This window comes from Lynx rufus, unplaced genomic scaffold, assembly GCF_022079265.1.
Source record: "Lynx rufus isolate CCGP_SWC_20201006 ecotype Redwood Valley unplaced genomic scaffold, mLynRuf1.p SCAF_18, whole genome shotgun sequence".
Lineage (NCBI taxonomy): Eukaryota > Metazoa > Chordata > Mammalia > Carnivora > Felidae > Lynx > Lynx rufus.
Window position 1 is genome coordinate 25,852,501 of NW_025814832.1, and position 12,155 is coordinate 25,864,655.

A 12,155-nucleotide genomic window follows, 5' to 3' on the forward strand; every position below is an offset into this window, starting at 1 on the left:
CATTCCTGTAGCCCGAGACCTGCCGGTCCATAGCCCTTTGACCCCACCTTCCCTACCCTCTCACCTCAATATTCAAAAGAGGCTTTTTCCTCTCATGCCTTGTCCTCTATGGAGACCTGTTGCTTAGCAACCACTAGTGCCTTCTTCCCAATAACTTGCAGGGACTGAGAGATAAAATATCTGACTATATTCAGTTCCCCTCCCCTGTCTATTTATATTTAATAACCCAAGCCCTGTCTTGGGTTCCCTTGGCACCTGTTTTAAAGGGCTTTTAAAGGGATTAAGCTGGAGCCTGAAGAAATAAAGTTATACCTGAGGAAGAACTTCCAAAGGGAAGAGTGGGAAAAAAGACTGGAGTAGGTAGGAAAGCTGTGGAATCATATTCTCTTAAATATAGGTGGTGGGGGGGAGTATTTAGAACTTGGGATGTGGAGGGGGGGGTGTCTGGGTGGCTAAGTCGGTTAAGCTCCTGACTTCGGCTCAGGTCCTGATCTCACAGTTTGTGGGTTCAAGCCCCGTGTCTGGCTCTGTGCTGACAGCTCAGAGCCTGGAGCCTACTTCAGGTTCTGTGTTTACCCCTCTCTCTGTCCCTCCCCTGCTCATACTCTTTAACTTTCTCTTTCTCTCTCTCAAAAAAATAAATAAATAAAATATTAAAAAAAAAAAAAGAAAGAATTTGGATTGTGGGGAGGGGGTGTCCACAGGGATTCCCAAGGGTCTACTCAGGACCTGGAGTGGACCATAACAGGGCAACTAACTGGGCTGGCAATTTCCACTCCCCACCCCCTGCCTTGCCTTCATTTTCTGACCACTTCCAGTCTAGAGCCCTCTCATATTTCTATATGTGGGAGGCCCATCCCTCTGGGGATGTCCAGTTTCCTAGTGTCAGGATGTTGGTATCCAGGAGTGGGAGCTAAGTGGATGTATGTATCTCCCAAAGGCCTGGGTATCTCTCAAAGTTTGTCAGTCACAGGGAAGGAGTTATTCTGAGCTATCTACTAGAAAACCCCAACCTGACCTGGCAGTGGGGGCTGTACAGAATCACCAAAAATGAGGAGCAAGGAAGGCCTAAGGATAACCTAGTGGCTGCATGTCAGAACACCTAGGTTAGTGCCCCCTCTCCTTACTCTCCTGTGATCCAAGTTATTCACTTGATCTTTTTTTTTTTTTAATTTTTATTTACCTATTTTGAGAGAGAGAGGGAGAGAGAATCCCAAGCAGGCTCCATGCTGTTAGCACAGAGCCTGATGTGGGGCTTGAACTCACAAACCATGAGATCATGACCTGAGCTGAAACCAAGAGTTGGATGCTTAACTGACTGAGCCACCCAGGCGCCCCCACTTAATTATTTAAACTCCTTGTTGCTTCATCTATAGATCAAGAATGATAATGTTTACCTCCCTAGATTTTAGCGAGATCAATTAAAGTGATATGTGAAAGGAAACACTCTGAAAACTGCCAAATTTAAATAAATATTATTTTAAGGTCTGGAAAAGGTCTGACTGCTGGAGAGAGGGAGATGCTATGAATCCAGTCCTTGGCTTAGGAACACTACTGGTTTGTTGACTAGAGAGGTGTGATTCTTTGCCCTGTGGTCATTGGGGTGGGGAGCTATAAATCAAAATCAAACACAGGGCCCCTTACGGAGGGTAGCACAGAGTATCCCTGTCATCTTCCCCACCTCCAGTCCCAGCTTCTGACCTCTAGTTCTCCCAGCCAACACCCCACCCTGACCCTCCACCCTTCTCCCCAGTCAGCACCTTCACTGCCGTCATACTAGATCACAGACTGTACAATTTCACCCTCCATACCCCCCTTTTCGGCACCTCCTCCAACCCGAGCCTTCTGTGGGAGACAGATGGGGTGTCTGCAATGGAAAAGGCTCTGGGCTCTACGCCGCCTTGGGTGGGCAGCCCCCCTCCCATCTCCCCAACTACTCCCGCTCCTTACCTAAGACACTCAGATTCACCCTGGGCAGCTTTGGGAGCTGCTGAGGATTCCAACACTCTTCCCTTCTCAGACTCAGCCCAGAAGCAGAGCCAGAATGACATCTTTCTCTGAGACCCAGCCCCCAGCCCCTCTTCATGGAATGCCAACACAAAGGAGGAAATAGGTTAGGAAATGGTAGGGCTCCATGGGACCAATGTGAAGAGGCAGGGAGGAGCCCAGAATCCCTCACTGAGGACTGGATGGCTAGGGGTTGGGGTCTGAGTTGACAGAGGAGGCTGAGACTAAGCGGCCCCTTTGTTTCAGAAATCTAGGGTCCCTGGAGGGAGGACTCAGCTTGGGGAGGGGGGAAAGGGAGCTAACATTACAGAGCACCAACTGTGAGCCAGGCACAATGCCAGAGACTTCCCATACCTGTACTCACAACTAGCAGGTGAGGTGTCAGGGTGAATAGGTGTCTCATGAGCTCTCAGCATCTCTCAACACAATTGACCAACTTCTCCTTTGATTCTATGATTTCTCTGCCAATTCTTCTACACTCTGGCTGCTCTTTCTCTGTCTCCTTTGCAAGCTCATCCTCAACTCCTTGGACCCAGCCAAGTCCCCCGATTATACACTTTCACAGTACTGTATATTCTTCTTTCAGAGCACTTAGAACAGTGATTTCACACTTATTTGTGCAGTCATTTGAATAATAATAATCCTGTTTCCCCCACCAGATGGAAAGTTCCACGAGGACAGTGACCACGTCTATCTGTATTCACCAAAGTGCTCCCAGTGCCCAGCACAGTGCCTAGCATAAAGCAACTGTTTGGTAAATATTTGTTGGATGAATGAATAAATGACAAAAGGACATCCCTCTGGCCTAAACTCAGTTTTTTATCTACTTCCTCACCCCAGAGTTGAGTCATCCCCAATGTATGGACCAGAGAACAGGGTGCCTGGGAGGTCAGGCCACCTCATTCTCCCTGGGAGGGGAGAAATCAATCAGGACAGGACTAAACCAAGTTTCAGAATATGAGGCCCCTACCTTACCAGTGCCTGGACCTGCCTGTATGCTCTCCAGCTTTTCCAGGGATGGAGAGAATTCAAAGTCCCAACAACTCTCCATGTGGGTCCTGAAATCACTCATGAGCTGGAGGAGAGGAGTTCCATCAGAAAAGGGTGCTCTGAAGAAAACCCCTCTTTTCTGCCTTAGCTGAGACTGCAGAGACCATCTGTTGCCACTCCTCTGTTTGCTCCTGTCCCATTCCCCTGGACTTCAGAGAAGGAGATGGTTTGACCAAGTAGGAGGGATAGATGGTGAGAACAAGACAATCTGCTTGTTCTTTGAAATGTCTGGGGCGATAGTGATGATCCTCAGCTAGGTGATTGGAGCAGAGGAACACAGGAGCCAGCAGCCAGTCCTTTGGGGCTGTAGTCTCTAGACCCTGGGAAGCAGGGAATGGACAAAATGACCTCTAGGAGGTGCCCAGCCTTCAGCCCAGGGGCTTTATCTGACATCTTTGCTGCCCTTGCCATCCGACCTCAAACAAAATACCTGAATCTGCAGGAAGTTAATGTTACATCAGGCTTGGCAGCCCCTTCCTCTCCCAGACCACTCCCAATTCTAGCCAACTGCCCATCCCAGAGCATCTCTCCCACCCAGCTTGGCATCAATACTCAGTCCTCATGGTGTCTTTGACCCAGTAGCCTTGTCCTGACAGTGCCCCCCAGCACCCCAGTACCTGGGGTCATGGATCTGGAAGCCACTCTAGGCATTGTTGCTCTCTCTGACCCCACCTGTTCTCTGGGTCCCTAATGAAGTAGGACAACTCAGGCTCTGGGCCAAGTCCCTATGTCCTCATCAAAAGCAACATCTGTCTCCTCAAAGACGATAAGCCTGTGGGGAAGGAGGTGGGACAGGCACAGGGGAGAAACCCCAATCCTGCCTGGGCCCTCACCCCAAATTCCACCGCAGGCACAGATTGAGGGTGAGGGGGGAAGGCAAGACCGCCACATAGGCCTATACTCACACATGCCCCTGTACAAGCCTTCATGCCTCTGAGCCCCAAATATGAGGGCCCCTCCTGGGCTCACCCAGCTACCTGGGCTGCTGCTGCTGCCAAGCCGGCTTTCTTTTATTCATGCGTTGTTTTATTGCTGGCAAATGCTGCTGCTTGCCGCTGTTAGAGGCGTTCCTGCCAAATCCATCCCAACATCTTGGCCTGGCATCAGGGCGGCATGCTAATGTGGAAATTTAAAGAGCCGCTCGGCTTTAAATCGGAATTTTAAATGAGCAGCAGTGCTCCAGAGGGACCCAGGCAAAATCGAACAGTATCTGATCCACCCTTCCTATTCCCACTCCTGTAGCATCACCCTAGTTCCTCTCACCTCTCCCCTCGACTTGGACACTAGATGAGGAAGTGACATGGTACACACCAGGTCAGAGGAATTGATGCAAGATGGTCATCCCAGGAGCTGGGATCCCTCAACTCAAGACCAAGAGGGAATCCACCAGTTGCTGTCATGGGCAAATGGAGGCAGGGAACTTCAACACAAGGGATCAAGGCTGGGGATAGTGAAACTAATATTCCTACGCCACTTCCCATTTTACCAGGAAACAAGAAGAGAAGACCCAGAGGAGGAAAGAAGGAAGATGGAATTCCATGAAGACACTCCTGTGCAGTATACACTTGTGCGCGCTGGGATATGTGCATGCAGGTCAGGATGCTTGCTGAAGCCCCGTGGAGCATGTGTACACGCAGCTCACTTATTACCCATGCACGGAGAAGAATTATTCACATATGCAGAGCAGTCTTCCCACATCCAGACCACTGTCCTAACCAGGTTGGTTTCTGCAAGTTGTTAGCCTGAGCCATGTTTTTCCATGAATCCTAATGCACCAATGTTCCCCAGCTCCTGGCAGCTACCTTGAGTCAGCCATGATGGTGATGAAGCGCCACAGCAACTCTGCCAGCATAGGGGTTAGGGATACCTGTGCTCATCCTGTGCACCTGTCTTGATTACAGTGTGGTGCCTTCTCTGGTGGTCATCATATGACAAGCCTATACATCTCACTTGGGAGAGGCGCTGGGCATAGCTTTGATTTCAGAGGAAAGAGGAGGCTAATGAGAGGTGAGAGAGGCAGAATCTATGCCTCTCTGTGGCCCCCTTTCCTCCTTACCTGTTCTCATGAGACAGGTGGCCCCTCATTATCAGAAAACATTTACTGAGTGCCTACCCTCAAGGAGACACTGCTCAGTTGAGCACAGCGCCTCACATTTTTTCTGAGCTAGGTTGATGACAGCCATTAAGAATCTGGATGTGCTGTCCCCATTGGAGGATCCACAGAACTCTCATGGTAACCTCAGCCTTTTCCATGTTAGACTGCCAGGCCAAGGGATGCTTCCTGACCTTCCCCAGGAATCCTCCTTCCTCAAAGAAGCCAGCTTCTTCACGGACTGGTGTGGCTGCCAGCCAAGAGGCTTGGGGCAGGCCCGGGGCATGCAGCTGGCACCTGCCCACCAGATCCCCAAGGAGCACTCTCCCCCTCTCCAACTCCATAGCCCCATTCAGATAGCCCCTGGACTATAAGGAGACAGAGCTCACTGTTTCCCATTCCCAGAGAAAACTTCAAGCTGGAACACCCCTCACCTCCCTTTCCACCATAACCTGCTCCAAGATCCTCCACTCAGACTAAAGACCCACCAGGTACTTTTTCCAGACAGGACCAAATGCTTAATACAGAAGGGGTTGTGCAGGAGCTGAGTAAGGGGCCTTTGGGGGAGAGGCTTGGGCTGGAATTATGGGAGAAGTTGCTGAGGTCAACAGATGGATGAGGAAGAAGAACTCCATGAGAAGGACATAGGACAGGGGGACACAAAGGGAGAAGGCTAAGTGAATCTGCTTCTCTCATCTAATTAGCAACATGCAAATAATATGCAAATCACTCCCTTTGTTTAGAGACCACAGGGCTTGTGTTTTTTGGATGTGTTCTACAGAGGGACCATCAGGCAGCATCTCTGAGACCCTCAGACATGGAACACTCAAGAGGGAGGCTCAAGAGAGAGGCCAGAGTGTAGCCATCTTATTGTAGCTTATTCCCTCGATGAACTCGCTCTCTAGGGGCCTCAATTTCCCTATGTGTGAAATGGGAGGACTGCACTGGATGGTCTCTAAGGCCTAGGGTCAGTCTAGCATTCTCTGATTTGAAGCCCAGTGCAGCACAAAGTGGAGGGGTTGATTCCATTCTGGGTTGGAAACTACTTGGCCCTCTTGCCCCTGCCAACTACCTCAGCAGTTCTGTCATACCACCCCCTACATCCCCATGCACCTGTCCTCCCAAACATGGACAGTCTTCTAAAGTCAATGTTCTTCCCTACCCCTTTACTGACACTGTTTCCTCTGCTTGGCATGCCCTTCCTGCTTTAGCCCCTCACCTGGCTAATTCCTTCCCTAACTCCAACAGCCTTACCTACCTTCCTCTTCTACCTTCTGGGCATCCCTATGCACTGTTTAGTTCTCTCATTTCCCATTGGACTTTGAACTCCTAGAGGGAAGGTACTGGGTTTTGTTCAAGATGGAATCTCCACTGGGGCTCCTGGGTGGCTCTGTTGGTTAAGCTTAAGCATCTGACTCTTGATTTTGACTCAGGTCGTGATCTTGTGGTTTGAGAGATTGAACCCAAGTCAGGCTCTAAGCCGACAGTGCAGAGCCTGCTTGAGATTCTCTCTTTCTCCCCCTCTCTGCCCCTCCCCTGCTTGTGCCTTCTCTCTCTCTCTTAAAATAAATAAATAAACTTAAAAAAAAAAAAGCTGGAAACTCCATTGTAAATGTATTCATTTTCCATAGCTTCTGTAACAAATTAGCACAACTTTGGTTGCTTAAAAACAAAACAAAACAAAACAAAAACAAAAACAAAAACCAACAAATTTATTCACTCACATTTCTGGAGGCCAGTAGTTCAACATCAGTTTCACTGGGCCAAAATCAAGGTGTTGGCAGGACTGTGCTCTCTCTCTGGAAGCCCTAAGGGAGAATCTATTCTTTCAGCTTCTAGTGGTCTTTGGCATTTATTTGCTTGTGACTGCATCACTCCCAATTTCTTCCTCTGTCTTCACATCACCTTTTATTCTTCTCTGTGTGTATAATCTTCCTCTGCCTCTCTCTTATAAGGACACTTGTGGTGGCATTTAGAGCCCACCCAGATGATCCAGAATAATCTCTGCATCTCAAGATTCTTTTTTTTTTTTAATGTTTATTTATTTGAGAAAGAGAGAGCGCAGGCGAGAGAAAACATGAGCAGAGGAGGGGCAGAGAGAGTGAAACAGAATCTAAAGCAGGCACCACACTGTCAGCACAGAGCCTGACTCAGGGCTCAAACTCACGAACCATGAGATCATGACCTGAGCCGGTCAGACGCTTATCCGACAGAGCAACCCAGGCCCCCCCTCTGCATCTCAAGATTCTTAATTTAATCTCATCTACAAAGATCTTCTTTTCCAGAATGGTAACATTCACCGATTCCAGGGATTAAGAGGTAGATATATCTTTGGGAGCCATTATCAGACTATCAAAATAAAGAGATCTTTAAAGTTATCATTTGTTAAGCATCTACCATGTGCTCGACACCATACATACATTTTTCTCAATGCATTTAAGTCTCACAATAGCCCTGAAAGGTAGATACTAATGTCTGTACTCTACAGAGGAGGAAACTGAGTGAGGTTCAGGGAGACTGAATCACCTGCCCAAGCTCACATAGCTGATAAGTGGCAGAGCCAGGATTTGAAACCAGATGAGTCTGGCTATAAAGTCAGCGTGATTTTTTGCCTTCCCAAAGGTCTCTGAGCCTACCCCAGGCCCTGGCACAAATTTCTTACCTGAATGGATGTGCAGAAAGAGAAAGATAGGTGGACAAGAGAAGGGAAGATGAAGCCCAGTCTTCCTATTGATATTGACTCTGGCTTTCTTTTGCCAAAGCCCCTTCCCACCCCTTTAATCCTCCCCCATCATCCCTGACCCCTTGTTTCAGAAGGCTGGAATCTCCCCTAGTTTGCAGCCCCCTGCCAAATACTGCTGCCCAGAAGGGTGGCACAGTGCCTAGACTTCAGGCAGGAGACATCAAATTGCAGAACCAGGGGGACCTCTGGAGGTCACCCTTCTAGTTGTCTCTGCTTACATATAGGCCTGCCATGCAGACAAGGTTGGTCTAGTGGGCAGCAGAAGAGAGAAGTAGCCATCTCTACCTTCAGCTACTCTTTCTCCTCATTTCCTACATGATTTGTATTGGGAAGTCCTCACTCAGGTCTAACCTTCCAGACATCATGCTGCAATGAAAGCTGGCCAGAGTCAAAAGTCCTAAATTGTCCAAAACATAATATCGGATTTTGGAAAAGTCCCTTTGCCACTCTGGACCTCTGATTGTTCATCTTTTTTTTTTTTTTTAATGTTTACTTATTTATTTTGAGAGAGAGTGCGTGTGAGTAGGGGAGGAGCAGAGGGGGGGGGGGGGGAATCCCAAGCAGGCTCTGTACTGCCAGTGCAAAGACCAATGAGGGGCTCGATCTCACTAATCATGAGATCATGACCTGAGCGGAAATCAAGAGTCTGAGGCTTAACTGACTGAGCCACCCAGGTGCCCCTGATTATTCTTCTTTAAAATAGGATCGAAAATGATGGTAATGAAAATAATACCCATCTCACAGGACTTTTGGAGGGATAATAGCACAGTCCAGGAACAAACTAACCCACGGCCTAGAACAAAGCAGGTGCTGCAGGATTATTTTGTAATAGCCCCTCAGCCCTCCAGCCTAAGCCCCTTCATCCTGGGTAGTACGGGGTTTTGCTCACCTCAGCCAGTCTGGTCTGCCTTGCGCGCTAGACTGTGAACTCCTCTTGGCAGGACTTTGTTCATGTTTTTAATCACAGCCCGTTCCCCTCCCCAGTGTCTAGCCCGTGCTTGGGCACGTAGGTTCAATCTACATTTGATGAATGAAGGAGTAAGGGTATGAGTTGGACCCCCAAGTCCCGAGAGGCACAGGGCCTGACTCCCACCACTAACTCTGGGCACGACCCTTTTCCCTGAGGTCCAGGAGGAGGCAGCGGTGAGGAAAGGAGGCTCTGCAGCTTTAAGATTCCTCTCGGGCGTCCCGGTTGCCAAGGCGCTGTTGCCAAGGACCTGCGCGGTGCTTCGTCCGGCCTCCGCGCCGGCTCCGGGTTTCCTCCGCCGCCGCCGCCGCCGCCGCAGCCGCCGCCGCCGCCGGGCCGTGCCGGGCTCGGCTCCTCCGAACCGTCTGGCGGACTTGGCACTGGCCCCGGCTCCTCAGTGCCCCCGCGGTGCGTGGCAGGCTGCGGCTTCATTATCCTGATTGATTCCTCCTGCTCCCCGACACCGTGGGGGCCCCGGTCAGGGAAGGGGGGCCGAGGCGGCATCTGCGGACCCCTTCCCCGGCCCTCGCCCCCAGCCGCTCTTCGGGCTGCCGGTCCGTCGGTGCCCCGCTGCGGCCCGCTGGACAGGTCAAGGAGGAAGGGCAGGGGCAGCCTTTGCCCCCCTTCGTGGGCGGGGAGGGCCCAAAGGAGGAGCGGAGCTGTGGCGGGCCCGGTTCAGTGCTACCGCCCAAGGCGCCCGCCCTGGGCCATGAACGCCGCGGGTCTTGGGACCTGCCCTTGGCAAAAATTTTGCACCCTAACCCGAAAGTCTGGAGGGTTTGGGGTGGGGAGGGAGCACAGTGATGGACTGAGAACTTCAGAAGAAGCCTTGGCAAAATGGGAAAGGTGACATCTTCCAGGAGCACTGATCACGTGGGCCAAGCCCGGGTGACTGCAGGCCTCTCTAGGCGCCTTAAATCCAGTTCTCAGGGGGAAGCAGGGACAGGGTCTGCCCAAACAACACTGGACACGGCAAGGATCTGAGCTCAAACGAAGCCCACGGGCCTCTGTGAGTTAGAGAACCTGTGCCCAAATCTAGCAGAGGGTGGTCTGGCCACAAAATGGTGGCTCCCTACTCCAGGTGTTGCGGTGAGGCCTCAGTGGAAAGAGCATCCGGGAGCCAGGCCGGAGGGCCTTTCTAGTCCTGCCACTTGGTTTGTTACCTGGGCAAGTAACTTTACCTTTTTTAGCCTTGGTTTATTAATCTGTAAAATGGGGTTAAGACCTCCCTGACAGTTATCAATGGTTAATGGGACTCTCTAGCAAGGAAGAGAAAGGGAGATGAGGGGCTGGCTTCCATCCCTGCTGCTGTGTTGGATGAATCCGTCCCTTCTCCTTGAAGGAGGTAAGTTTCCTCCATATACTTAAATCCCTTCTTAACTGGAAGGTGACGTGGAAACTTCCAATCAGATCTGCTTCCTTGTCAGGGTAGAAGGGCAAAACTGCTCTCCACCTCACTGGCCTGGCATAGATTTAATTTCTAAATTCACATCAGACTCTCCACCACTCCCATCCCTCTTTGGGTGGGGCCTCTCTTCCTACAAGACCTGACAGTCTCCCTCTAGTGCCTCAGAGCTGTCCTGTCCAAGGGCCAGACCTGGGAAATTTCTTCTGTAGCCCTGCCCTCTTTGGCTAACTCCAATCTTTAGCTCTCCACAGCCCTGGGGAAGAGGGAGCTGGTGGAGAATTTGAAGCCAGTTTTTTCCAGAGCTGTGGCAATCATTGTATTTGTGAACATGATCTGGGCCACTCTGGTAATCCAGTGTCTATCTCTGGGTCTGTTTCCTTATCTGTAAGTTCATGAATTTATTCTTCCAACCCACATTTCCTGGGTGACCACACTGGGGCAGCATGGTGCACCCAGAAGGTGGAAGTGTGGGAATAACACAGAGTGAGTGGGAAGAACTCCACTCTGAAGCGGCTGATCTTCTGAGGGGAAAACAGACAGATACACATAGCAGTCTCTCCAGTATAAGGGTGTTTGCTCCAGGAGGACCTCCAAAATTCTAGAACTTTCCACAGTGTCATGATACTTTCCCACTTCTTCCTGAACAAAGCAGACTTTTGCCTTGGACTCTTTGCTAGAGGCTGATTGCTTTCCTATGGGAAAAGACAGATCCTAAAATTTGAGTCTGGAGCTTTTGTTCATTCTGTTTTGTTGGAATTATCTATTTTTGTAACAGTCATGCATTACTTTTATATTTAAGATAAAAACACAAAAACATTTCCAGTTTGGGGAAGAAGATGTCAGGGAGGATTGTTTTCTTTTTTCTCTGGTGACCAGAAGCAGGTCAGCACATGTATCTAGACATGCCAGGCTGCCTGGGGCCCTTGATCAATGTGGCCCTGGGAGAGGCTGCCTCAGTCTACTGGCCTGGCTGCCCACCCACCCCTGGCTGGACTGTTCCATCCTCTGTGTCTGTAGTCCTGGGCTCCACTTCCTATTAATACAAACCACGTGGGACCCTTGCTGTGGCGTCTCTAGGCAGAAAAGGGAGCCACAGCCGCCTAGTGGCTGCCAGGGAGGCTGGCAGGAAGGGGCATCTCCACCAGGCGTCTCCTGGGAAACAGCAAGCTCCCCAGAGAAGGGACATTTGGAAATAAAATTCCTGCCGCTGTGTGTTTGTATGTGTGTTGGGGCGGGAGAGGGAGTTAAGAAACCTCACCACCCCCCGTCTGCTTTTCTCTCTTCAGGGAAAGCCTCTTTCAGCAGCTCTCCGGACTCCCTCCCAAAACTCCAGCCCATTCCCCAGAAACCACGTAGGCTCTGCTGGGAATGGACAAGAGGCCTAGAAAATGTCCCTTCACATTCATGATGTGGGTACAGAAGAGCACTGGACTGAGAGCCAGGGCCTCACATCCTCAGCTGCCCTGCCTCACCCTGTGGCCCTGGTCAATCGGACCCCCTTTCTTAGTCCTGCATTCCTCTGTAAAATGAGGGTACTGGGTGATGTTTCAACATTATTCATAGTCTTCACACGGGGCTCCTCCACAAGGCTCAAGAATACAGTCGGAGCATTCTAGGCAGTTCTTTCTGGCACTTGGAGCAGATACCTGATAGGAGTTAATGATTCCTTATGTGACCTTGACTGGTCACTTAAACCAGCCAGGTCCCTTCACCTGTACATTCACTCATTCAGGTATTTATGGGTGCTTACTGAGAATGAAGTCTATGCTGAGAAGATGAGACTACCCTGATATACAATGAAAGAGGCCCTCAGCCCCCATGTGTCCTCTGTGCCCGAGGTGCATGCCACATTCCTTCCATGATGACTCCCTTCACATGGAGCTGGAGG

General features: G+C 50.3%; 1 protein-coding gene across 4 annotated transcripts in view; it reads left to right on the forward strand.

Moving 5' to 3' along the window:
* Positions 1-6,698, forward strand: part of CDK12 (cyclin dependent kinase 12) — a 79,841-nt gene extending 73,143 nt beyond the window's left edge. The window contains exons 17-18 of one of the 4 annotated variants that reach the window (XR_006962354.1): positions 2,667-2,761; positions 4,547-6,698. Coding sequence is in view for 1 of the 4 variants with exons in the window: in XM_047081191.1 (XP_046937147.1) it covers positions 2,667-2,691 (25 nt within the window). In the remaining 3 variants the exon portion in view is untranslated. Of the gene's footprint in view, positions 1-2,666; positions 3,048-4,546 lie in introns of those variants that run through there. The other 3 variants (XR_006962353.1, XM_047081190.1, XM_047081191.1) reach the window with 3 other exon arrangements.
* The last annotated feature ends 5,457 nt before the right edge of the window (positions 6,699-12,155 follow it).